The sequence below is a fragment of the Rhincodon typus genome, chromosome 28, assembly GCF_021869965.1.
Source record: "Rhincodon typus isolate 14 chromosome 28, sRhiTyp1.1, whole genome shotgun sequence".
Lineage (NCBI taxonomy): Eukaryota > Metazoa > Chordata > Chondrichthyes > Orectolobiformes > Rhincodontidae > Rhincodon > Rhincodon typus.
In genome coordinates, this window is record NC_063359.1 from 32351525 (window position 1) to 32378969 (window position 27445).

A 27445-nucleotide genomic window follows, 5' to 3' on the forward strand; every position below is an offset into this window, starting at 1 on the left:
TGCTCTCGGGTGAGATTTTATGTTGACGCCCAACCATCCCATCAGGGATATTCTAATGGCACAATTTTGAAGAAAAGGCTGTTGCCCCCAGTGACTTGGCCAATTTTATCCCTTAACCAACATTAAAAAGACAAGGGAATCTTATTATTTATCTCATTCCAGTTTATGAGACCTTATCTGCAAATGGGCTTCTGCATTTTCCTGTGTTACAACAGTAACTAAAATGACAGTTGATTAGACAGGTAAAGGAGCAATACATTAATAATAGGATTCCTATTTCCATGGAGTTTTACCCATGCCACTTACGTGCCCTCAAAAGTTTTTTGTTTTGTTTCGCTCCTGTTCCATTTACTACGCAAAACAATACTTCCCATTGCTTCTTGTTACACATGACAATAATAAATCAAGTCAAAAGTGAAGTGCAGTTGATGGCTGACACTTGGATAGCTGGTCTTTAAACATAGCACTTGCAAAAGAAATCCCAAAGACACTGGCAATGCTGAGTACTTTCGCCAATGCATGCAAGATTGCTTGGGGAGGCACCATACAAGCTTAGTACATACGCAATGAGACGAGCAAAGAATTGCATGAGAGAACTCACTAGAGCTCATGGAGACAAAGCCTCCACCAAACTTAGAATACTGAATGGCCTGGACAGAATGGATGTTGGCAAGATGCTTCCATTGGTAGGAGAGACTAGGACTCGAGGGCACAGCCTTAGAGTAAAGGGAAGACCTTTTAGAACGGAGATAAAGAGAAACATCTTCAGCCAGAGAGTGGTGAATCTATGGAATTCACTGCCACAGAAGGGAGGCCAGGTCATTAAATACATTTAAGACTGAGATAGATAGGTTCTTGATTATCAAGGGGATCAAGGGTCACGGGGAGAAAGTGGGAGAATGGGGTTGAGAAACTTATCAGCCATGATTGAATGGTGGAGCAGACTCGATGGGCCAAATGGCCTAATTTCTGATCCTATGTCTTATGGTCTTAAATCTCCGGAAGCTGACACAGCCAATTTTTTCGTAAAAGACAGCCCATAACTTTTTCTCCCCTCTTATTCTGGTTCTTAGGTATATATTGTGCTTTCAATTTAAGGTCACAAGTGTGATCCAATGTTTATGCTAAGTTAGTTATCCTACTGTTAAGGATTCTCCAATTGGTTAGAAAGAGGCAAATTTAATTGGTGGTTTAAGTTCTACAACAACTTAGAGCAGAAAAATATTTCAAGTTTGTTTTGATTGTATTTATGTATTAACCCAGGTTCCCCACAAAATCTGCCCACGTGCTCCAAATGCAACAACTCATACTGTATGGTACAGTACTGCTGTAAACCCAATTTAAGCTAGTTAATATGGCACTAATATAATGCCACACCGAAATTTTTGGCATTTAGATAATTTATTAGTTTAATCTTCTAAACAATTTTTGAGACTTCGACATCAGGGTAATAGAACAGAATGCAGAATATGGTGTTACAGCAGCAGAGACATAGCACACACATCAATTTGCTTTTCTGTGACACATAACACAATGTCATGTTTTTGTTATTACCATTCTCAATAAATTTTATAAAAGCAGAACATGCCGGAAATACGTGACTTGTCACTCACCTTTAAGCACTGACTTAACTGTTATTTTATAAAGTAATGAAGCATCTTTCAGATACTGGTCGTTTTCATTTTTACTACCATATCCTTTTAAATAGCTGATGTCACTTATAATGCTGTCTTATTCAGTTTAGGAATTGCTTACAATAAACCAATGTTGCAACTAATTGAACTAAGCTTATTACCACTCTCAAAGTCAAGGCTGGCAAGTAGCAAGTTTACACTCTTCTTCTCTGCCTCTGAAGATACTAGTTCATGAGGATTTTTGGCTGAAAAACATCCCTCCGACGTTGTCCGATGTCTAAGTTTCATACAAAAGCTAAGACTTCATAATTGGAGCCAAGACAACTGGTAACGCAACTAAGACTCATAAGAGCTACCAGAAAGCTGTCAATGCACATCCTAGGTTAAATTCAAACCTCAAACTTTAGGGTTTAAAGCAACATAAGCGACAAAATTAACACCAAATTCATTTGTTAATCGAACTCAGGCTATTAAATCAGTGCCAATGGCATTTTTACTGCTCATTGTCAATTTGCTTACATTACCCTCGAAGAGCTTTCAATACATAGAAATGAAAACAAAATCATTCATTTAATTTTCTAAATAAATTATTTGGATGGTCGAGCTTCATGTTTTATATATGGTTATTAGAATGCTGGGAAGATACTCCAAGTGTCTTTAAGCTGATTAGGAATGTATCAGATTCATAATTCACTTTTAATCTTTATATAAAACCAGCAATCAGTGCATTCACAAGTCATTCCATCAGTATCAAATGTGGGTTTTTTTTTGGTCATTACACTACACTGAGAAATACCTTTTCCCCTTGGTTATTGGAAATGTTGATAACATCCTACAAATGTCTTCATTCTTGAAAGGTAATTTTTTTTAACTCTGACGGGATGTGGACATCACTGGTAAAGATCGACATGCGTTGTCTGCCCCTAAGTGACCTTGAACTTAGTGGCTGACTTGGCCATTTCAGAGGGCAGTGAACAGTAAACCACATTGTTGTGGGTCTGAAGTCACATGTAAGCCGGACCATGTAACAGCAGATTTTCCTCCCTTAACAATATCAGTAAAACAGATGGGTCAACAATCAATGATAGCTTTAGTGGTATTATTACAGAGATTAAGCTTCCAATTCAATTGTCTTTGTAAATCTGTATTCCAAGATTTCTCAAAAAGGGCGCAATGAGGCAAAAATGATGCAGCAGTAAAGAGAATGAGCTAAAGTTCTATCAAAAAACTGGATTTTAAGGAAGGTCTTAAACAGATAGAGGGAGGTAGAGAGACAATATGAAACATTGGGCCTAGTTTATTTTGAACAGGTAGGTGAAGTGAGGAAGATGCATAAAGAATCAGTATTGATAGGGCTGTGTAACTGTGTTTATCGGTGCAATTTCTCACAGAAGGCAACTGGAGTTTGCAGGTAGCTTTGAGACAAGCAGCAAGATTATCTGTAAGGAGCTGTACGCAAATTAACTCAAAGGTTTTCTAAGTACAAATACCCTAGAAATTGCAAATTGAAACAAAATGTAATTTTAATATCAAAATTGAGAAACATAACATCACTTCTTGCAATTCCTTTAATTTGGTTTTTAGAACAGCAGTGCTAAGGATATGTAACTCTAAAAGATAATTCTTTGTTGCATGGAAAATGAAATTGTGCATTTTTGTAGCTACAATTTGAATAATTTCACATCAAAAAAAAACTATCAACTTGGTCATTTATAATCTGGTGATAGCAATGTGTGTGCTAATGTATGTCCGTACGTTCATGTGCATGCATGCACAGTGCATCAGTACACAACAAATTCATTTCCAGCTCGTTAGATTCTGCCCAGATCATTAAATGGTTACGACACCCCTTTCCCATAGCCCTGTAAAGCGTGCCTCTTCAGACAATAAAACAAGTCTCTTTGAAATCAACAACCGTATCTGCCACTATCATACTCTCAGGAATGCATTCCATGGACTAACCGCTCACTGCGTAAATAGGTTATTCCTTATTTTATTACTGGCTGTTATTTGTCCGCCAACAACGATGCCTGCTTCTTTTGCCAATTACCTTTAATTGATGTTGTCTGGTTCTTAATCTTTACAATGCAAACCACTTCTTCCAATCTACTTTGTCTAGACCCTCATGATTTTAAATATGTCTACTAAATCTCTTCATACCCTCCAAGGAGGGCAACCCCAGCTTTTTCAATTGATGTAAATGAAGTTGCTCATCTCCAGAACCATACTCAAATCCTTTCTGCTCCCTTCCTAACAGCTTCAGATTGTTCCTGAAGGTTGGTTCCTGATATGGGACAGAATATTCCAGTTCAGACAAAACTAGCGCTTTACACAGATATATCATAACTTCCTTGACTTTTTTGCTCCATTTCTCTATTTATAAGGCTTGAATCCCTCATGATTTATTAGCTGCACACTCAATCTGCCCTGCCAGCTTCAAATGAATTATGAATACATGCCCCCAGGTTTCTCGGTTTCTTTACCCCTGAATGAACCATACCGATCATTTTATATTGCCGCTCCCCATTCTGCTTACCAAAATGAATCTTTTCATATTTCTTAGAATTCTTAGAATCCCTACAGTGTGGAAACAGGCCTTTTGGCCCAACAAGTCCACACCAATCGTCTGAAGAGCCATCCCATCCAGACCCACCCTGTTCCTGCAATCCTGCACCTCCCATGACTAATCCACCAAACCTACACATCCCTGGACACTATGGGCAATTTTTAGCATGGCCAATCCACCTAACCCATACATCTTTGGACTGTGGGAGGAAACCCACGCATACACGTGAGAATGTACAAACTCCACACAGACAGTCACCTGAGGCCAAAATCAAACATGGGTCCCCAGCGCTGTAACACAGCAGTGCTAGCCACTGAGCCACTGTGCTGCCCACCTTCTCTGCATTAAATTTAATCTGTCATTTATCTACCCATTCAGCGGGCATTTCCATGTCCTTAAGTTCAACACCATATTGATCACAATTCAAAATACTCTCAAGAAATAGAATATAATTTCTTTCTCAAGCTAGTCCCAACTGGGTATGGACATGAAACTATAAGTGAAATACAAAACTAATTCTCAATATGAAATACTCATGCTCACAGCACATATGAGTGCAGCATAGGAAACGAAAAAGACTAAGTGGCACAGGAAATGCTACACATTTCAGTTTGGGGGTTTGTACATATTCTTTTGCTACACCAAAGGCATCCTCACTTTGCATGTAACTATTTTATCATGACTTTGAGGGTTTTACTCTTGCAACAAAATCCAACTCTGAACTCACTCTTAACAATTTAAACTGAAGTTACTGATTTCTTATCTGGATCACAAACATTGATTGCCCTCTTAGTCTCTCTCCCCATGCCAGACAAGGGGCTCTAAAACCAATTAAAATTGCATGAGATTTCCACTTTGACTTTGAATGTCAAACTAAATGCTTGTTGAAGGTCTACAGAGGTTCTAAGTCATACACTTCTAACAGTCAACTTATCGGTTCAAGACTGACTTTTTTCTGTACAGTTTAGAACACATTTGTGTCAGTTCTAAATGATAGAAGTGATGTGTAAAAGTTTACAAATAGAGCTTTGTTAGGAGCTCAATCCTTGTCAAACTATTTGCACTAACAGCAGCAATAAACACAAATGGCCAATACACAGAAGTTACCGATTTCCGTTCTTGCTTGAGTTCCTGGATATAGCGTGACAGCTCAGCAAATATTAGCCCGCTCATGTTCTCAGCAATCACCTCATGCTGGCCTGCATAGTCATTCATTTCATTCAGAATGGCTAGAAATGCTTGACATGATGTGTATCTGTAAAATAATGTATTCAATGATATGCTACTTGCTTTTTCTTAAAGATTCAACTTTAAAATTCTTAAATCAAGAGTCAGATCGTTAAGATAGATCAAATCTAGAAGTAAACAACTTCCAAAATTTATCTTGAACTCCCAAAAACTGGATGTGTTGGTTTTGTAAATTTTCTAAAATACAAACTGCGACTATCATAATAATAAATTCCTCTGACAATACTTTAACAATTGATATTTAAAAGCAATACTTCAAACAGAAACTGGCCTACAACAGATAATGCACTCAGGAAAAAATAGATCAATTTGCAGTGTTGGAGAATTTGCATATTATCCAAATAATACAAGCAATTAATATCAAACAAGAATAAATGTAACATCTACTTAAAATATTCCTGGGATTATTAGTTTTTAATTTGTGGTGTAAAGAAATGCTAAGTGGTCAACCTTTGTTAATTTTCTTGGTTAACATTAAAGATACATCAGCAGTTTTGCACGAGAAAATATATAGGAACCAAGCAATGGTGCAAGAAATAAACAGTTGTTTTATCCCAACACCTTCATGGAATTTTCCCTCCACCTCTAACCATTTATCAACAACTTAATCTTTTACAGGTTATTGTTCTTATATTACTAACACCACTGCTGTATAACAAGATGCGAAGCAGTGCATTAGATTAATCAGATTTGAATTACCCTATTATTTACTCCATCTCCTCCACTCATCAGAAGGTGTCAACATTATATTTGCCAAATTCTGTATTTTAAACTTGTGTGCTATTTCAGAAGACACAACTAGGTCATTAACTTTTCTATCCTGCCAAGGTCCTAATCTTTCATTTAAGACTAAAGGAAATGATTAATGCAGGACACACTTCTTCCAGTCACTTTGGCCTAAAAATTCTGAGTTTACATATAATCACTATTAATATCCAATGGAAGAAATGAGGAAGGGGATAGACAAAAAAATGTTAATATGATGCACCACGGGGGAAATTTCTTTCTTTCTCTTATATATCACTCAGTTCGGGTTCAGGAAAGAAAACCACTTTGTATTAAATGTTTTTCACTGAAATTATTTTTACCTCAACATATGAGCAAACTCAGCAGTATTCTTTCCCCAAAAAGGAACAACTGATGTGCAGCCTTGTCTACTTTCAGTAAAGTCAGTAGTAGGCCTATTTAGATCTTGGTCTCTGTCTACCCCATGGCCTAACCCCAAAATCATTTATTGATGCAAAAGTCAGCTGCTTTGTCTGGATTTGCTGCGGCAACCACAGAAATAAATAATACAAACCAGTTCACCCTCAAAAAAGTTGCCCCAAGTTCCAGTTCTCCTAACATTTCATTTTTGGAAAAACTTAAGTATCAGTTTCTCCTAATCTGAAAGCACAACTGACTTGCATGATCATTTACAATGAAGAAAGATACAGTGCTAAAGAATAACCTAATATTGAATCTTCCTGAGGAAGGGTCACTCGATCTGAAATGTTAACTGATTTCTCTCCACAAATGCTGCCAGACCTGAGCTTTTCCAGCAATTTCTACTTTTGTGTCTAATTCTAAATCTGGTGTTTTTGCTGCAGTTAAGCATTTGTGGATTGTGCTGTTATTTTACTTAATCTAAAAGGACAGTTACCTCTGTTCTTCTTCTTCCCTAGAGTTCTTTTTTGGCTGATACTTCTTCGAAAGATTCCTGAAATGTAATTCAAATAAGGTACATTAATTCAAAGAAGTAATTTTAATTAAACTTTGTATGACATGAGTAGCTGCTTAATTAGTAAATCAATTTGTTCCAAATTGCCTTTCCAACAAGAGGAATGGAGTTGGGGATGGTAGACTGAAAGCACTGGCTTCTGTTTTCCCAATATTTTATTACAGGAAGTTTCTGCTCATGCAGTACAAGTTATTTGGGTGAGCAGACTTTTAAACTGGCAACAAGAAGAGGCAATGGCCTAATCGTATTATTGCTAGACTTTTAATCCAGAAATTCAACGAATGTTCAGGAATCCTGGGTTTGAACCCACCACAGCAGATGGTAGAATTTTAATTCAAAAATATATCAGTAATTAAGCACCGAGAATCCCACTTATGACCACGAAACTATTATCATTTGTCAGAAAAACCCATCTGGCTCACAAATATCCTTCAGGGAAGGAAATCTGCTAGTCTCAGCTAGTCTGGTCTAGGTGTGACTCCAGACCCACAATAATGTGGCTGACTCTTACCTGCCCTCTGAAATGGTGTAAGCAAGCCACTCGGTTGTATCGATCACTACAAAGTCTCAACAAACAAATGAAACTGGATGGACTACTCGGCACCGGAACAGTCAGTCAATAGCAGAAACAGCCCTGTCAACCCTGCAAATTCCTCCTTACTAACTTTTGGGGCTACTGCCAGAATTGAGAGAGCTCACAGATTGGCTAGCAACAGCCTGATATTGTCAAGTATCATTATGTGAATGACATACAATGTCTCAGAAACAACCATCACCATTCTGGAATAACAAGGTGTAGAGCTGGATGAACACAGCAGGCCAAGTAGCATCAGAGGAGCAGGAAAGCTGACGTTTCGGTTCTAGACCCTTCTTCAGAAATGGGGGAGGGGAAGGGAGTTCTGAAATAAATAGGGAGAGACGGGGAGGCGGAAAGAAGATGGATAGAGGAGAAGATAGGTGGAGAGGAGACAGACAGGTCAAAGAGGTGGGGATGGAGCCAGGAAAGGTGAGTGTAGGTGGGGAGGTAGGGAGGGGATAGGTCAGTCCAGGGAGGACGGACAGGTCAAGGGGGCGGGATGAGGCTAGTAGGTAGGAGATGGGGATGGGGCTTGAGGTGGGAGGAGGGGATAGGTGGGAGGAAGGACAGGTTAGGGAGGTGGGGACAAGCTGGGCTGGTTTTGGGATGCAGTAGTGGGAGGGCAGATTTTGAAGCTTGTGAAGTCCACATTGATACCATTGGGCTGCAGGGTTCCCAAGCAGAATATGAGGTGCTGTTCCTGCAACCTTCGGGTGGCATCGTTATGGCACTGCAGGAGGCCCAGGATGGACATGTTGTCTGAGGAATGGGAGGGGGGAGTTGAAATGGTTCGCGACTGGGAGGTGCAGTTGTTTAGTGCGAACCGAGCGTAGGTGTTCCGCAAAGCGGTCCCTAAGCCTCTGCTTGGTTTCCCTGATGTAGAGGAGGCCACAACATTCCCGTTCCCATTCCCGTTTCCCCTCCCCCTACCGCATCCCAAAACCAGCCCAGCTTGTCCCCGCCTCCCTAACCTGTCCTTCCTCCCACCTATCCCCTCCTCCCATCTCAAGCCCCACCCCCATCTCCTACCTACTAGCCTCTTCCCGCCCCCTTGACCTGTCTGTCCTCCCTGGACTGACCTATCCCCTCCCTAACTCCCCACCTACACTCACCTTTACTGGCTCCATCCCTGCCTCTTTGACCTGTCTGTCTCCTCTCCACCTATCTTCTCCTCTATCCATCTTCTATCCACCTCCCCCTCTCTCCCTATTTATTTCACAATCCCCATCCCCTCCCCCATTTCTGAAGAAGGGTCCAGACCCAAAACGTCAGCTTTCCTGCTCCTCTGATGCTGCTTGGCCTGCTGTGTTCATCGAGCTCTACACCTTGTTATCTCAGATTCTCCAGCATCTGCAGTTCCCACTATCTCATCACCATTCTGGAAATGTACTGTTCTGTTGGCAAGTCAGACCCAACAGAGACATACCCAGAAATGGTATACACAGTGATAGAGCAGCTCACAATGTGACCTCCTCTACAGTGGGGGAACAAAACATAGACTGGGGGACCGCTTCGCAGGACATCTGGTGTTCTGCCTACAAAAATGACCCTGAGCTTCCAGTTGCCTGCCACTTTAACACACCACCCTGTTCCCTGGCTAACATGTCTATCTCAGGCTTGCTGCAGTGTTCCAGCGAAGCTCCGCACAAGCTGGAAGAACAACACCTCATGTTCTGCTTGGGGACCCTTCAGCCCTCTGGACTCAAATCGAGTTCAGTAATTTTAAAGCCTAACTCTCCAATGTCCTAGCCCCCTAACCCACACACCAGGTCTTGTTATCACAGTCTGCCATTACACACTACCTATTATTAGTCACAAACAGTGTCCATTTACCCTTGTAGCCAGATCGTTATCTACTCCTTTGTCTAGCCAACCGCTCTTCTCTCTCTTTGAGCTCTAACTATTATCCTATCGTTTACTCCCGATCCCATCCCCCTCCCTATCTTCTGCAATATAAACCGACATTTTCCTAGCTACCATCAGTTCTGAGGCAGGGTCACCAGACCCAAAACATTCACTCTGATTTTTTTTCTTCACAGATGCTGCCAGACCTGCTGAGCTTTTCCAACAACTTCTGTTTTTGTTCCTGATTTACAGCATCCACAGTTCTCTCAGTTTTTACACAGTGGTATACAGTTGGGAAGGAGTTGTTCTCAGAGTCCTCAACATTGACTCTGGACCGAGTGAAGTCACATGGCTTCAGGTTAAACATGGGCAAGGAAGCTTCCTGCTGATTACCACATGCCGTCCTCCCTCACCTGACGAATCAGTACTCCTCCACATTGAATAACACTCTGAAGAAGCAATGAGGGTGGCAGGGGTACAAAATGTACTCTGAGTGGGGGGTTTCACGTCCACCATCAAGACTGGCTCAGCAGCAGCACTACTGACTGAGCTGGTCAGGTCCTAAAAGACACAGCTGCTAGACTGGATCTGCTCATCCTCACCAATCTGCTGGCTGCAGATGGATATGTCCATAACAATAGATTAAGAGCGACCAACACGCAATCCTTGTCGCGGTGAAGTCCTGCCTTCACATTGCGAATACCTTCCATCATGATGTGTGGCACTATCGTTGTGCTTAATGGAACAGATTTAGAACAGATTTAGCAGTTCAAGACTGGGCATCCATGAGGTGCTGTGAGCCATCAACATCAGTAGAATTGTACTCCAGCACAATCTGCAACCTCGTGGTCCAGCATGTCCCCCACTCAACCATTACCATAATGCCAGGGGAATAACTCTGATTCAACGGAGAGTGCAGGAGAGCATGCCCCCCAGAAGCAGCACCAGGCATACTTGAAAATGAAGTGTCAACCTGTTGAAGCTATCAAACAGGACTACTTGCATGCCAAACTGCTATAAGTGACTAGTGACAGCGAGAGCGAAGTGATCTCACAACCAACAGATTAGATCTAAACTCTGCAGTCCTGCCACATCCAATTGTGAATGGTGGAGAACAATTAAACAACACACTTGAGGAGGAGGCTCCACAAATATCGTCATCCTCAATGACAGAAGTGCCCAACGGAAGTGCAAAAGATAAGCCTGAAGCATTTGCAGCAATATTCAGTTAGTAAGTGCCAAGTGGATGATCCATCTTGGCCCCTCTAGTGGTCCCCAGCATACAGACAACAGTCTTCAGCCATTCCATTCACTCCATGTGATATCAAGAAACAGCTGGAAGCATTGGACACTGGAAAGCACTTCCCACTCCCCTAGCCAAGCTCTTCCATTAAAGCTACAACACTGGCATCTACCTGACAGCGTGGAAAATTGCCAGGCTATGTCCTGTGCACAAGACACACGACAAATCCAGTCCAGCCAATTACTGCCCCATTAGCCTACACTCAATCACTGGTGAAGTGATGGGAGGTGCTGTCAAAAATGCTATCAAACAGTACCAGCTCAGCAAACCTGCTCAGTCACGCAGTTTGGGTTCTACCAGGGCCAATCAGCTCCTTACCTCATTATGGCGTTGATTCAAAAATGAATGAAACAGTTGAAATCCAGAGGTGAGGTGAGAGCGACAGTCCTTGACATCAAGGCCACATTCAACTGAGAGTGGCATCAAGGGGTTCTAATAGAACTGGAATCAATAGCTTTCGGGGGCCATCTCTTTGTTGGTTCCTGTCATAGTTGGCACATTGAAGAGGGCTGAGGTTGCCAGAAGTCAGTCATCTCAGATCAAGGATATCTCCACAAGAGTTTCTCAGGGTCGTATCCTATGCTCACCATCTTCAGCTGCTTAAATCTCCTTCCCTCCATTATAAGCTCAGAATTGCAGATGTTCACCAATGACTGCACGACATTCAGCACCAGTCATGACTCCTGCAGACCATGCTCAAATGTAACATGATCTGGACAATATCTAGGCTTGGGCTGACAAGTCACAAGTGACATTTGTCACGCAGATGCCAGGTTATGGCCATCACCAGTTGCAGACAATATAATCACCACCCTTTGACATTCAATGGTGTTACGATAATGGAATCCCCCACTAGCAACATCCTGAGTGCTACCACTGCCCAGAAACTCAAATGGGCTCGCCACTTGAACACAGTGGCAGGTCAGAGGCTAGGAATGACAAGTAACTCACTTCCTGATACCATAAAACCAGTCCACCATCCACAAGGAACAAGTCAGGTGTGTGATGGAATACTCCCCATTTGCCTGGATTGGTGCAGTTCGAACATCATTCAAGAAACTTGACACCATCCAGGACAAAACAGCCACTTGATCGGCACATCAATCACATGCAAGCATTCCTTCCATCACCAATGCTCAGTTGCAGCAGTGTGTATATCTACAAGATGCACCATGGAAATTTACCAAAGATTCTCAGACAGCACCTTCCAAACCCACGGCCACTTCTATCTAGAAAGACAAAGGCATCAGATACATGGGAACACCAACAGCAAATTCCCCTCACAGCCACTCAATGTATCATCATTCCTTCAGTGTTGCTGAGTCAAAATCCTGGAATCCCCTCCCCAAGGGCACTGTGGGTCAACCTACAGCACGTGGACAGTAGCAGTATAAGACAGGAGCTCACCAACACCTACTCAAGGGCAACTCGGGAAGACAATAAACTCTGGCCAGCCAGCAATGACCACATCCATGAGCGAATAAAAATAAAAACAGTGGAGGACTCAGAAGAGCAGTTGGTGAGATTCAGTTGGGTGCTGTCATACAACTGATTGCAGTCAGCATATTGTGAAAAATAATGTGCTTTCTTGTTGCACTTTGGTTACTTCATGCAACAAATATTGCTCCCCAGAGCTCGATTTTGACTTCTCATCTCCTCACCATATTTATTATGGACATGCTGAACGTCTTGAAATACATAAAGAAGGATAAATCCCCGGGACCTGATGAGGTGTACCCTAGAACTCTGTGGGAAGCGAGGGAAGAGATTCCTGGGCCCACTGCTAAGATATCTGTATCATTGACAGCCACAGGTGAGGTGCCAGAAGACTGGAGGATGATTAATATTGTGCCACTATTTTAGAAAGGTAGTAAGGAAAAGCCAGGGAACTACAGACTCGTGTGCCTGACATCTGTGGTGGACAAATTGACCACAGATTGACCAAACTGAGGGACAGGATTTACATGTATTTGGAAGGGCAGGGACTGATTAGGGATAGTCAACATAGCTTTGTGTGTGGGAAATTGTCTCACTAACTTGACTGATTTTGTTCTGAAGAAGTAATGAAGAGGATTGATGAGGGAACAGTGGTGGACGTGAGCTACATGGGCTTCAGTAAGGCGTTCGACAAGGTTCCTCGTGGCAGACTGGTTAGCAAGGTTGGATCACACGAAATACAGGGAGAACTAGCCATTTGGATACAGAACTGGCTTGAAGGTAGAAGACACAGGGTGATGGTGGAAGGCCGCTTTTCAGACTGGAGGCCTATGACCAGCAGTGTTCCACAAGGATCGGTGTTGGGTCCACTGCTTTTCGTCATTGATATAAATTATTTGGATGTGAGCACAGGAGGTATGATTAGTAAGTTTGCAGTTGACATTAAAATTGGAGGTCTAGTGGACAGTGAAGAAGGTTACGTCAGAGTACCACTGGATCTTGATCAGATGGGCCAATGGGCTGAGGAGTGGCAGATGGAGTTTAATTTAAATAAATGTGAGGTGCTGACCTTTGGAAAGGCAAATCAGGGCAGGGCTTATACACTTAATGGTAAGGTCCTGGGGAGAGTGGCTGAACAGAGAGACCTTGGAGTGCAGTTTCATAGTTCCTTAAAAGTGGAGGTGCAGGTAGACAGGATAGTGAAGATGACATTTGGTAGGCTTGCCTTTATTGGTCAGTGCATTGAATATAGGAGTTCGGAGGTCATTTTGTGACTGTACAGGACATTGGTTTGGCCACTTTTGGAGTACTGCCTGCATGGTCTCCCTGCTGGAAGGATGTTGTGAAACTAGAAAGGGTTCAGCAAAGATTTATAAGGATGCTGCCAGGGTTAGAGGGTTTGAGCTATAAGAGACAGACTGAATAGTTTGGGGCTAGTTTCCCTGGAGCGTTGAAGGCTGAGGGGTGACGTTATAGAGGTTTAAAATCATGAGAGGCATGGATAGGTTAAATAGCCAAGGTCTTTTCCCTAGGATGGGAGAATCCAAAACTAGAGGGCAGAGTTTTAAGGTGAGAACGGGAAGATGTAAAAGGGACCTAAGGGGCAACATTTTCATGCAGATGGTGGGATGAGCTACCAGAGAAAGCGGTGAAGGCTGGTACGATAACAACATTTAAAAAGCATCTGGACGGATACATGAATAGGAAGGGTTTAAGGGGGATATGGGCCAAATGGGACTGGATTTATAAAGGACATCTGTTCGCCACGGTCGAGTTGAACCAAAGGGTCTGTTTCCGTGTTGCATACCTCTATGACATGGATGAAGGAAGAGGGCTGTACATCTAAGTCTGTAGATGAAATAAAATTCAGTAAAGAGTAGCCTTGACAGGAACAAGATGCAGCAAATGAAATAGTATTTAAGTATTTTTCAGTGAGAAATGAGGAAAGTTGAGGAGCAAGGATTGGGGAGTTTTGGTACATAATTCTTTAGAATGTCCTGCAAGACACAAAAAACAATCACAATCACAAAGAGCAATGGAATGTAGTCCTATATTTGAAGGGGACTGAAATTAATGCTTTAATGGTTTCCAGCCCTTGTCCTGACCCCTACATGGAGTACAGTATTCAATAATGGATACTGGACATAGCATCTCAGAACAAAGTTATGGGTGCAACACAATTCATCAGAAGATACTGGGGTCTGGAGGGTTAAAAATATACGGTCAGATTACAAATGAATTTGTATTGCACTACATTGGAACATTGAGGTCTGCTTTGATCAAGGTGTTAAAAATGTTATAAAAATTGCCAGGATAGATGAACTTGTTTTCAAGTGGGGGTATCAACAAAAAGAGGACATAGATGACCTGATTTTAATTTTCATGTTAAGACAGAAATTAAGAAACACGTTTTCACACCAGGAATAGTAGAAGTCTTGAATCTTCTTTCCTAAAAGGATATTTACATCATGGGAGATTTCAAGATTAAAAGATTTTTGAGAGGGAAGGGTATCAAAGAATATTGAGCAAAGGTGCAAAAACAGGAGCTGAGGTACAGTTCAACAATGGTCTAATTGAATGATACAGCGTGCTCAAGCAGCTGAATGATCTCCTCATTTTAATATTCCTTCTTGGGGCATTGAAAAACCAGTTTTACCAATATAAATGCAATAGCCAGTACATTGAATTCAGTCTTCTGTAACTGGAATTGCACAAACCCTAATACCAGTGCCTAATACTAAAAACCAATCAATTATCAAAATACTGGTAATCTTGCACTACAGGCTTCCAATCAGATATTAAATAAGTAGGTGTTTCTCAATAAAGTCTAAAACCTACTAGTGCCCATGAACTTTCAACAAATTGTACCGATCACTTGTCACCAATTTAAAGGTTCAAACTGATGAAGGGTCTAGGCCCGAAACGTCAGCCTCTCTGCTCCTATGATGCTGCTTGGCCAGCTGTGTTCATCCAGCCCCGCACCTTGTTGTCAACAATACTTAGTAAGGACTGCAAAGCAACACCAGATGCTTCTCTAGAGTGATCAGCAATCGATGTTACAATGTCACCATGAACTGATTTAGGTTGTATCAATTTTTTACAAAAAGCATACATTTTCTTGCAGAATCCATACAATTACAAAGATTGTATGGGAACAGACAACATAAGAATGCACAAACTTCATTTATGTTCATTTTGTTTCAATATTATGATCTTCAGTCTGAAATACATTAATATTCAGTGTTCACTTTTCCATCCTAAATAAAATTTAAATATTATCCCAAATAGATGGAGTTTAGAATTAAGGAGACTTTAGTTTAATTATCTTGAATAATGAATAAAATCCCTGACCACCCATTGAATTCCCACAGGGAAGAGCAAAATTCAAGCATGAAGAATTAATTTATATCATGCCTTTCATAAGGTGGGAAGCCGAAACTGCTTTACAGCCAACAAAATACTTTTATTCTCTACTTAATGCAAAGAAACACAGTAACCAAAGTGCATGCAAATAAATGGCTGCAGACATCAATGATTAGCTGAATTTTTCCTGAAAAACATTTCATAGTCACTATTCCTCCTCGGCCCTTGGTTCACGTCAATGCCACACCCACTATCGATAACCACTGTCCACCCACTGAAGCCAGAGAGGTGGGGACTTGGGAAAGCTCCCCTCTTGAAGTACTCTTTACCCTCCAATACTATATCAGATTTCACCCTTCTTTTTGGAGTTGCCCACCTTCATTGTCATCATCTCTCTGTGTCACAGCATAATGACACACATCCCTGATCTGTCAAAACAAAAATGCTGCAGATGTTCAAAATCTGAGATACAAACAAAACTGAGTTCCAAAAAAGTCATGCTGGACTCAAAACATTAGCGCTGTTCCTATCTCCACAGATGCTCCCAGACCCATTGAGTTTCTCCAGCACTCTGTTTTCTCATCTCAGATCCGAGTTTCCCATTTTTCATGACACAGCAGGGATGGCCCTGATAATCGCACTTAATGTTTACTGCCCAAATCTCTAGGATTGACCATCCCCCAGCCTTGGACTAATTTATTGAGGACAGATCCAACTGAGAATGGCAGCTACAGGAATGATATTTCTTCAGCTACGTGACTGATAGCCAGTCTAGTGTCCCCAAACTGGTTGGTCTTGACCTGAAGGACTGACTGTGGTCCAATCCCTGGACTGCAGAGTCATGGAGCCACAGACTCTACTTGCACCAAGCACTTGACTGATCATGGCCAACCCCCTGTACGGAGATCAAATGCTGCCTTTGACAGATTGTTGTGACAAGTCCTGACTGACTGCAGTCCTACTTCATTCGACTAAGGACTGACCCCTTTGACTTTCAGCTTCAGCAATTTGATCGAAGCACTTGCAGGGGTTTGCCATGTAATCTGCTGGCAAATGCTGTGAGTGTGACATTTACACAGCACAGTGCTGTACAGCAACATCATCACCCCTTTAACTGTTCAATATTGACAAACATGACAGGCTGCCTATCTTTCTGGCTATGCTGAAAATCAAGTCAAGCCAGAGGTGCTGTGAACTTGTAAGTTCTCACTGAAGTAGCAATGTGTTAAGAGGCAAGACAAGACTTCAAGAGGTTAGTCATGGCTTATATCAGGTCTGCCTTGATCCCTTGCAATTCACCTACTGTGACAACAGGTCCACGGCACATGCCATCTCCCTGGCCCTACGCTTATCCTTGGAACATCTGGTTAACAAGGATACCTACGTCAGGCTCCCACTCATTGACTACAACTCTGTCCTCAACACTATAACTCCAAACAAACCAATCTCCAACCAAACTCCAAAACCTAGGTCTCTGCTCCGCCCTCTGCCACCAGATCCTCAACTTGCTGACCCACAGGCAGCAAGTGAGAACAGGCAACAGCACCCCCTCCACATCAATCCTCAGCACCCAGCAAGGCTGTGCACTCATACTCCCTGTACACATGACTGTGTGGCCAAATTTTGTCCTAACTCCATCTACGAGTTTGCTGGCGACACCTCAGTTATACGTCGGATCTCAAACAATGACAAGATGAAATACAGGAAAAAAAAGAGATAAAGTGCTTGGTGGTATGGTGTAAAGATGACACAATCACTCCTTCAACATCAGCAAAATAAAACAGCTGGTCACTGACTTCAGGATGCAAGGTGGAGGGCACACACCTATCAACATCGATGGGGCTCAGGTGGAGATGGTCAGACAGCATAAAGCACCTAGGAGTGATAGTCACCAACAAACTGCCCTGGTTCACCCACGTTGATGCGACGGTCAAGAAAAGTAGGGTTTATACAATTAATGGTGTACAATAGTTTGCTTCTGGCTGGTAGGAATCCATAATTGGATCCACCAGCTCTACACCAACATCGTTAGTGCATTTTCAATCAACAGAATCAGAAATTTTCCTGATCTTATCTGGAGTCAGACAGGCTGCCCACTCTCTGCTGTCTTGTTTGTGTGTTGTATCGAACCTTTTGCTGGGTGAAGGATGTGAGCCTGACAGGGGTGACTGTTCCAGGCAATGAAGGCCTGGAAGTCCAAGCCTGGACGTTGATGATGGCACCACTTTCTGCTGGGATTCGCAGTCAGTGCACAGACTCGAATGCCCTCAGGAGCCAAGGTAAATCGAGGTAAGAGAGAGGTTACTTTCTTTGGGAACTTTATCCCTTTCACTATCAGAATGGATTACCTGAAGGTGTTGGGAATATGGTTTGGAGGTGCCAGGGCATGCTCAAAAACATAGGATGGGCATATCACCTAGGTGAGGCAGAAACTGGGCTCATGGAAGCACTGCTCAGATCTGACCCATTCCCAAGTCTACGCCTTAACAGTCACCCACTTTATCTTGAGGGCAAATGTGGACTGTGTCTGCAGGGACACCACATACAAAGCTCTGGATAAGGCCTGGGAGGATGTACCCATCACCACTCTCTTGATGCCCACCTTCGTGTGCGGCCGCATCAAGCTGTGCGTAGACCCTTGGTACGCAAACGCCAAGTGTCACTGCATACGAAGGTTGTACCCATCCCCAGGGTTGCGAAGGATGGTCTGGCCTCATTGCTGCGGAATGCTGCAAGTGCTTGGACCATTCCGTATCACCTGTCCCATGTGGACAAATTTTCAATGAAAAACAATGTTAACCAAAAGTCCATCAGGCACTGGTCAATACATAATATCTTAGAGACTCCGTGGGAAAAATAGAGTATGGATCCTGGTGCGTGGTTCCCTGAGCAGACTGTGAAAGTTACTTAGCAGAATGCCTCATCACCAGAACTTTCCAACAAGCACCAAGCCATAGCTTGGCTTGCAGCGACAAGGACCCTGCATGGCAAATCCTTTAATGACACTGTGTGGTACTGCACGCTACGCTGGTGAAGAAACTGTCATTCATCTTCTGGACTGCGCCTTTGCAAAGAAGGTCTGGAGAGAGATGGAATGGCTTTTGTCGAAGTCTGTCCTGAATAGCTCCATGACACAGGACTCTGCGCTATACGGACTGTTCCCTGGACGCATGGTGAGACAAACATGGACTGCACCTTGGAGGGCAATCAACACAGTGAAAGACGCTCTTTGGTCTTCCAGTATTACGTATCGACCTTGATACTGTTGTAGACTGCCATAAGCCAAGGGCCTGAAGTACATGCTGAGGGATGCATGAAAGCCTGAGACAGCTGGTGCCATGGTGCATTGGGGAAGACTGCTGTCTAAGGTTTTTATGCCACAGTATAATGGAGGGTCTGTTCAGTTATCAGACCCTCTCAGCACTTCAAAATTAACAACTGCAAAAGTAGGAAGTGCTTTTGTTTCTTGCAACTGTAGAAAAGCTCTTGAAAAATTTCACTGTTTCTTTTCTCCCTGCAGTGACTATATAGATATGCAGATGGCCAGCAGACCATCACATTCGGCAGTTTTACTCTTCTCAAAAGGACTCGAGGGCCTTAGTCAGCTCATTGAAGGTTAACGACTGGTCCAGGCTCTCTTGTATGCTGTTGTCTAAGACCTCTGTGACAGAGGATGGGAACAACTGGGAGGCTGTGCTATGTCATATAATCTGGCATAAAAGGATCTGCTGACCCTCAGGATGTCAGACTGAGATGACATTATCGAGCCAACTTCTTCCTTCAGGCTGCTGATTACAGAGCTCCCCTTGCACACTCCCAGAAGAAGGATCGTGAGCACGTCTCATCTTGCTCCATGAAGCGGACCCTGGACCGAAGAATTATCTTGAAGGACTCCGATGCAAAGGGCGAGGCTTGCGGGCTCTTCATTTCCTGGACATCCTCCTTAACACTAACCTCCATCATCTGCAGCAGAAGTAGGTTCTGCATGCTTTCCTGAAGTTTGGCTAGTCATTCTCGGTCTCCGAACACCTTTGAGAATAAAGAACCTCTTGTTCTCCTTGACTGTTTCCCACCAGCCTGTTGGAGACTCAAAGACTCTCTTTTGAGTTCCTCAACGCTTTTTGGGGTCAAATGTTTCACATTCAGCTTCCACGTTCCCTTGCCGGCCTGCTGGTCATTCTGCAGATGGCAGTCAACCAGCAGAAGGCAGTAGTCAGAGAAGAACATCAGCTTGACGTTGGAGGATCTGGCCAAAAATGTTCAAAACACAAACAGGAAATCCATGCTGGAGCCAACAGACCTATCTGACCATGACCAGGTGTATCACCGCTGTGCTGCGTCTGCAGGGGTACTGAAGACATTGTTCAGTTTGGCATTTTTAACAATTTCCATCAGGAATCTGGATGTGGCATCCAGTTTGCTGTCAGCACCTCCAGATCATTCCGCAGCATTAAGGACGCAGTTGAAGTCACCAACTAGAATAACCAGCCTGGATGTCACCTGCAACAGCGGACAGCCTCTCTCTCTTTACTACTGGAGTGTACATGTTCACTAGTCTCAGGGGAGCCGTTCTGTATATAATGTCCACAATGACTAAATACTGCCCATCAACTCCTTCAGAGATGGTGGGCGGTGCCTGCTCGCAGCAGAATACGCAGGCCAGAGGAATGGCAATCATTACGCCCAAACAAATCAACGGCCTGTGGGTCCACAAGCTCCATTTCCTGGAGCTGTTGGGGTGTAGCATCCCATACTCCTGCAGAAACAGGAGGTCCATTTTGACAGTCGCCACATAAGTCAACAGAGATATACTGCGTAGCAGCTTTTACGCTACGCATGTTATGCTGGCAACTTTCAATCCAATTTTATGATTCTTAGATCACCATACTGTTCAGTAAAAGGTTTAAATACGGTCCTGTTGCTGGTTGAAGTGTGGGCAAACTGAAGCATCTTGGCAGCAGTGAGGTATCAGGGCGAGGGTGAAGACGAAGCCTGGAAAGTTTGGTTTCATGTTGTGCTTCGAAACAAACAGACCTGTTGGTATGCTCTGCTCTTGATTCAGAGCAGAGCATCACTGCTCCTGGTTGCTCAGAGTTATGTGCTGGGAACTGCATCCTTCCCAACATCAGGAGATGGGATTTCGCCTGGTCCCTCACAATGTCCAGCATTTCCAGTCTGGTTAGCGCTCATCACCTCCCCAGTCCTGGTGCTTTGCCCCATCCTCTGTTTACAGCCATCCTCCCACATGTTTTCATCAGAAGAGGAGTCACTGGTGTGTCATTCGTGCAGCTGTCTTTTTTCAGTCTGCTGCTGGCCTGTGGTATCCCTGCATGATTGAAGCACTGTTCTTTTGAGGTTTCTCCTCACCACCTGCCACATAACCCAGGTGTCCACTGCCACCTCCTCCACTGACTTTGTATTCACAGGTAGAGATTCAGTTTAAATCGCTCTCTGAAGCAACTTCCTCTCTTCTTCTGCAAGACTTATCCTCCTTCTGACTATCCCTTTTCTCAACTGTATTATTGGAGGGTGGCACCTTACTGTTCTTTTGGGATAAACTGCTTGATTTGTCACTTCTGGCCATTTATGCATACGTGGCACCCGGTGTTGTGCAGTTCATGTAGAGGAGGCCTGCTTCCCCACACAGGTCGCAACTCTTGGTCTCTTTGCAGTCCTCAGTCACAAACTATGACAAATATCAACAATGGGATACATTTAAAATGAATCCCAAGAAAAATCTATTCCTGTTCATCAAATTATCTCACCAAACCCTGTTTGAGATTCGTCAACTACCCACAGTGTAATATGACGGATCAACTACTGAGCACATGCAAGCACAAGTCACTCCTGTAGCTAAGTGCACAGAGAATCAAGTGAAAATTCTGATGTACAACAGAAGATAAGAGAAATAAATAATTATTCACTGATATGCCAGAATGATTAATCCTCATTTCCATCCACACATTCACTCATTTTTAAAGCTTGAATCTTAATATTATTCAGTTAAATGATGAAACTTAAGGCAATTTTGGAGAACAAAAACACAATTGTTTGTAAGATTGAAGTTTCTCTAAAGAGAAGGCTGAGCTGCTGGAAGAGGCTGTGGCATTACTTCAAGCGAAGTTTGAGGAACATGGCTCCATTTTTGAATTGGTGCCTTAAGCCTTCTGGACTCAACATTAGTTTTGATAATTTCAGATCATAAACAGTGCTCCCAAATTTTCTGACAGCAGGTACTCGTTATGATTCAACTCTTATTTTTGGCATCAGTTGTAGACTCATTTGTTCCATCATTGCCCTTTAATCTTGTACTGTTATGCTATTGGTAAGTTAAATCACTCCTGTCATGCACTCAATCATAGAACTTTTTTTTTTGCTGTTTCCATCTTTCCTGGTCTCCAATTTGCTTAAAATATGTAAAACTACATCATTTTCCACTTTCAAAGAAAGGTCACAGGCCTGAAACATTAAATCAGTTTCTCTCTTCACAAATGTTAACTGATCTGCTCAAATGGTTCCAGCAATTTTGGTTTAGATCTCAGATTTCCAGTATTTTGTTTCTTTTAAGTCTTGATATGTTCACAAATTTATTTTAAGATTTAAGAAAATTACTCCGAGAATAAATATTAAGAATATTTAACTCGATCACTGGGATCTCTTCCAGGGAATGAGGGACCTGTGCAAGAAGGATGGGTTGCACCTAGATTGAAGGGGAGGTTTGTCATGTCACTTGGGAAGGTTAAAACTAAACTAGTGTGACAGTGGGGGGTGGGAGCCAAAGCAGTAGGTCAGACTGTGGATTGACTGAGATGGAAGTGGTTAAATCATGTAAGTCTATTTGAAAGAACAGGCAGGGCCAGGTTAATGAACATGCTGGGACTGGAGGTCTGAAGTGCATTTATTTTAATGCAACAATTATGACAGGTAAGGTAGATGAGCTGAGAGCCTGGATTAGTGTATGGAACCCTGATGTTCTAGCCATTATAGAAACTTTGTTTGAAGGAAGGGTTTAGATGTCTCAGACATGATACAGAGGGATGTAAAGAGGTGGGTATTTGCATTATAGATTAAGGAGAATGTCACAACTGCAATAAGCAAAGACATCTTGGAGGGCCACTCCAGTAAGGCCATATGGGTAGGATTCAGGAATGAAAAAGATGCAATCACTGTGTTAGGAGAATACTATAGGCCTCCTAATAGCCAGCAGGATTTAGAAACGGAAATATAGGCAGATCATGGAAGGTGTAAAAATATCGTTCTCGTAGTCATGGATTTTAACTTCTCCAATATTGACTGGGATTCCCTCAGTGCCAGGGACTTAATTGGGCAGACTTTGTTAAATGTATCCAGAAGGGTTTCTTGAAATAATATGTGGATAATTCAATCAGGGAAGGGGCCGTACTGGAACTTGTATTGGGGAATAAGCCTGGCTAGATGACTGAAGTTTGAAGTTTGAGTTAGAGTGCATTTTAGAAACAATGATCATAATTCTGTAAGTTTTAAGATAATTATGGTTAAGGCTAAGACTGATCCTCAGGTTGAAGTACTAAATTGGGGGAATGCTATCTACAATAGCATTAGGCACAAACTGGAGAAATTAAACTGGGGGCAGTTGTTCAAGGGTAAATCCACATTTGACACGTGGACTGCTTCAGACCAACCTCACCAATGCAGCAGGGTCTCATAGTGGGCCCAAACTCGCCTCCACCACCGCCATCTCCATGAATCTGCACTGGACACACATGCCACCAGGAACGCAAACTCGCCTCTACCACAGCAACCATGAGTCAGCACTAGGACTATCTTATCAATGCGGAAGTCGCCAGGAACACAAACTCTCTCTGACACCGCCACGACAAGTCTGCACTGGGCTCACTGGCCAAATGCCACGAGTCTGCATTGGGCCCAATCGATGACTGCCGCGAGTCCGTGTTGGGCCTACTCGCTGATGTCGATGAGCTCTTCAACAGGAGGCAAGTAAAATAGAAGAGAAAAAAAAAACGAGAAGACAGGAAAAAAAGAGGAATGAAATGAAAAGCAGACAGAGTAAACAAGCCCCACTTCTATCTTACCAGAAATAAAAGGGAAGTGTAAGTAAGGTTTAGGAGACTGAAACCAGACAAGGCCCTTGAGGAATACAAAGGAAGCAGCAAAGAACTTAAACAAGGAATTAGGAGAGCTAAAAGGGCCCATGAAACATCCTTGGCAAGTAAGATTAAGGAGAATCCCAAGCCATTTTATACACCTATTAGGAGCAAGAGGACAGCTAGGTAAAGGGTAGGTCTACTGAAGAACAAAGGAGAGAATTTATGCATGGAGCCACAGGAAGTGGGTGAGGTCTGTAATTAAGTACTTTGCATTGGCTTTCACCAAGGTGAAGGGTAGAAGATGATAAGATTAGGAAGGGGTATTTTGAAATTCTAGGGCATGCCTATTAAGTAAGTGGTGGCTTTGGGCATCTTGAAAAACATTAAAGGTAGATAAGTCCCTAGGGGGTGATGGGATCCATCCCAGGATACTGAGGGAGACGAGGGAGGAGATCGCTGGGGCCTTGATAGATATTTTTGTATACCCTTTAGCCACAGGAGAGATCCTAGAAGACTGCAACATAGCCAATGTTGTTCCTTTATTTAAGAAAGGCAACAGGGACAATCCATGAAATTATAGGACAGTGAGTCTTAGATTAGTGGTAGAGAAATTATTGGAGCAGATTCTTAGGAACACAATTTACTCACATTTGGGGAAAAAATGACTTATTAGGGATAGTCAGCCTGGTTTTGTGTGAGGGAGGCCTTGTCTCAAATTTGATCATGCTCTTTGAAGATGATTCAAGCTATGAAGATGATTCATGTGAGTAGGGCAGTGGATGTAGTCTACATGGATTTTACTGAAGTATTTGACAAGGTACCTCATGGTAGGCTGATGCACTATATTAAGTCACGTGGTATCCATGGTCAGTTGGATACAAAATTGTCTTGGCCATAGAAGACAGAAGGTAGTTGTAGAGGGATACTTCGGTCCACTCTTCCTCCACTCCCAACATCTCCCCATACCCCCATGGCACCTTTCCATGCAATCACAGAACACCTGTCCGTTCACTTTCTCCCTCCTCACTACCCAAGGCCCCAGACACACCTTCCAGATGAAACAATGATTTTTACCTGCATTTCACTCAATTTAGACTACTGTATTCGTTGCTCACCTCTACATTAGGGAGGCTAAGCGCAGACTGGGCAACTGGTTTTCAGGACACCTACATTTCATCCACAAAAATGGCCTTGAGCTTCCAGTTCCATTTCAACACATCACTGAGTTCGCTGTCTTGCTCTAGCGAATTGCAGCACAAGCTGGAGAAACAACACTTCATTATCTGCTTGGGAACCCTGCAACCTTCTGGATTCAATATCAAGTTAAATAACTTAATGGACTGCCATCATAAACAACCCATCGTCAGCCACTAACAACCCCATTAGCAGTTCTTCATTCTCTCAGGCTGACCTTTGTCTGCCTATCTGTTTTTCTTTCTCTGGCCTCCACCTTCACCCATTGTTTACTCCTTCCCCTATCCTTCTACAGCATAAAAACCAACTGTTTCCTAGCGACAATATGTTCTGAAGAAGGGTCACTCGACCCGGAATATTAGCTCTGCATTCTCTTTACAGATGCTGCCTGACCTGCTAAGTTTTGTCAGTGATTTCTGATTTCCAGCATCTGCAGTTCTTTGGTATTTTTTTCTCTCACTGTATTTATTGAGGCTTTTCAATGCATTACTTTTGCCTTCTATTTCTGCACTTTCATACATATTATCTATTCTATTTTAAATCATCCAGGTCTGCACTTCTGACAACCCTTTAACTCATTGATTTAAAAGCGAACACCTAAATGGACAGGGCAGTATCAGTCTTCAGATTTGACTGCAAAACAAGTACATATTAAAGAAGGTATAAACTAAATTTTGCTGAGTTATCACAGGCTTGCTATCTGCAAAGAAATTCTGAGTGGAATGTTTCTTTCTATTCACCTTGGTCCTCAGCCACCTATTGTCTGTCTTTAACCTTCTTCTGTCAATCTCCACTCCACAATTGTTTAAGTTTATGCCCCTCAGCTCTTATAATGGATGCACTGAACTCTACTACAAGTTAACTACTAGGATGATCCACAGCCTATCAATGTTTGCTCTTTGTTTTCCTCAGTATAAGCACCTGATCTTTTCTCAAATTCTAGAACTTCTCTACCTCAATTCTAGATTTATTCACTAGACCACATTGAAGACTAGGTTGCTAACCTTTCTTTGAATTTTAATTCATCTTGATTTGTTCACAATAGCTGTTCTATGAGCCTGAGATTAGTCAACCATGTTCAATAGATTTTACTTGCAGTCTGCCAAAGATGCACTCTCCTGAGCTAACTGCACTCATCCACCCTATCTGGATTGCATGGCTATGCCAACTTCATCACCATTTTTCTTCATTCCCCTACCCATCACAGATCCTGCATATAGCCTGGATTCTTTTTTTTTTCTTGAAATACCTCACCTCACATAGCTTTCAAAACCTAACCCTTAAAGTAGATTCTGATCTTCACTCCCCTGCCTTCAAATTTGACACCACCCTACTTCTGTCAACTATATCCCACACTATGATGCTTCTGACTTTGGGCTAGACTGTTTCAGGGAATGGTCTCACTCACCAGCAGGAAAAATATGGTAGGAAGCTCTCTCAGTTCCATGGCCAAGCCCCAACCAAATCAGATATCCTTCAGGCATTTGTGGCTACCATCAGCCTGCTCTCCAATTTGGCATCTGATGGCTCACCTCTCAACTGCTTAAACTGCCAGCCAAAGACCTGCTTTTTTTTTTGCTGTCGCCAAATCAACAGACCATGGAAGCTGGAGACATTGTACTTACCACAGGTCCTGGAATGTCATGGAACCCCGATCTAATGTGTGTCAGTGTGAGAGGGGGTCATGGGTCACAAGATGGGATGGACACAGGGAATTAGAGGCAAAGGCATTAGAGTGGCTTTCTGCAAACCATCCTGAATAGAGCCTGCTTGGACCCCTCCAATTTAACTGGCAGAGGTTCTGATGCTGCAGAAAACTGATGTGAGGCCTCTGTCATGGTCAAGTAGGTCTGGCCACCATGGTTTCCATTGCAGCCAGCTACAGTAAATCCAACAAAAACAGAAGTTGCTGGAAAAGCTCAGCAGGTCTGGCAGCATCCGTGAAGCCAAAGTCAGAGTTAACGTTTTAAGGAGTTCTGAGCAAGGGTCACCGGACCTGAAACATTAACTGATGTTTTTTCTTCACAGATGCTGCCAGAACTGAGCTTTTCCAGCAACTTGTGTTTTTGATCCTGATTTACAGCATCCGCAGTTCTTCCAGTTTTTACGTTAAGTCCAATCCTTTGTCTCTGGACTCCAGTCTATTATCTCTTTCATGCCCGCCCTCACCACTTACTGCCAGAATACAGGTACCTAATAGTTGCCAAGTATCCAGATCGACCTCAACTTCCTGTGCCCGTTATTGTACAGACTTCTCCTGAAGTTCCAGACTTGGGTCCATGACTGCTATTTCCACTTATTACGAAAACAAAATTTTTGTCTTTATCCTTTCTTCAGTCATCAGGCCTCCTCTCGTTCCACTCTTTTTGGAATATTGTACGAATCTACCAAATTATATTCCTGTTCAATTCATTCCTTCCAGTACGGACTGGGTGCATTTTATCAGCAGATCAGCCCTCATGACTCCTTGT

The 27445-nt window shown here is 42.8% G+C and overlaps 1 protein-coding gene across 6 annotated transcripts in view; it reads right to left on the minus strand.

Moving 5' to 3' along the window:
- Window positions 1-27445, minus strand: part of LOC109932714 (formin-binding protein 1) — a 183920-nt gene that overhangs the window by 143377 nt on the left and 13098 nt on the right. For all 6 annotated transcript variants that reach the window (XM_048613504.1, XM_048613507.1, XM_048613509.1 and 3 more), the window contains exons 3-4: window positions 7091-7147; window positions 5308-5455 (exon numbers count right to left, since the gene is read on the minus strand). In XM_048613504.1, coding sequence (XP_048469461.1) covers window positions 5308-5455; window positions 7091-7147 — 205 coding nt within the window. The remainder of the gene's footprint in view (window positions 1-5307; window positions 5456-7090; window positions 7148-27445) is intronic.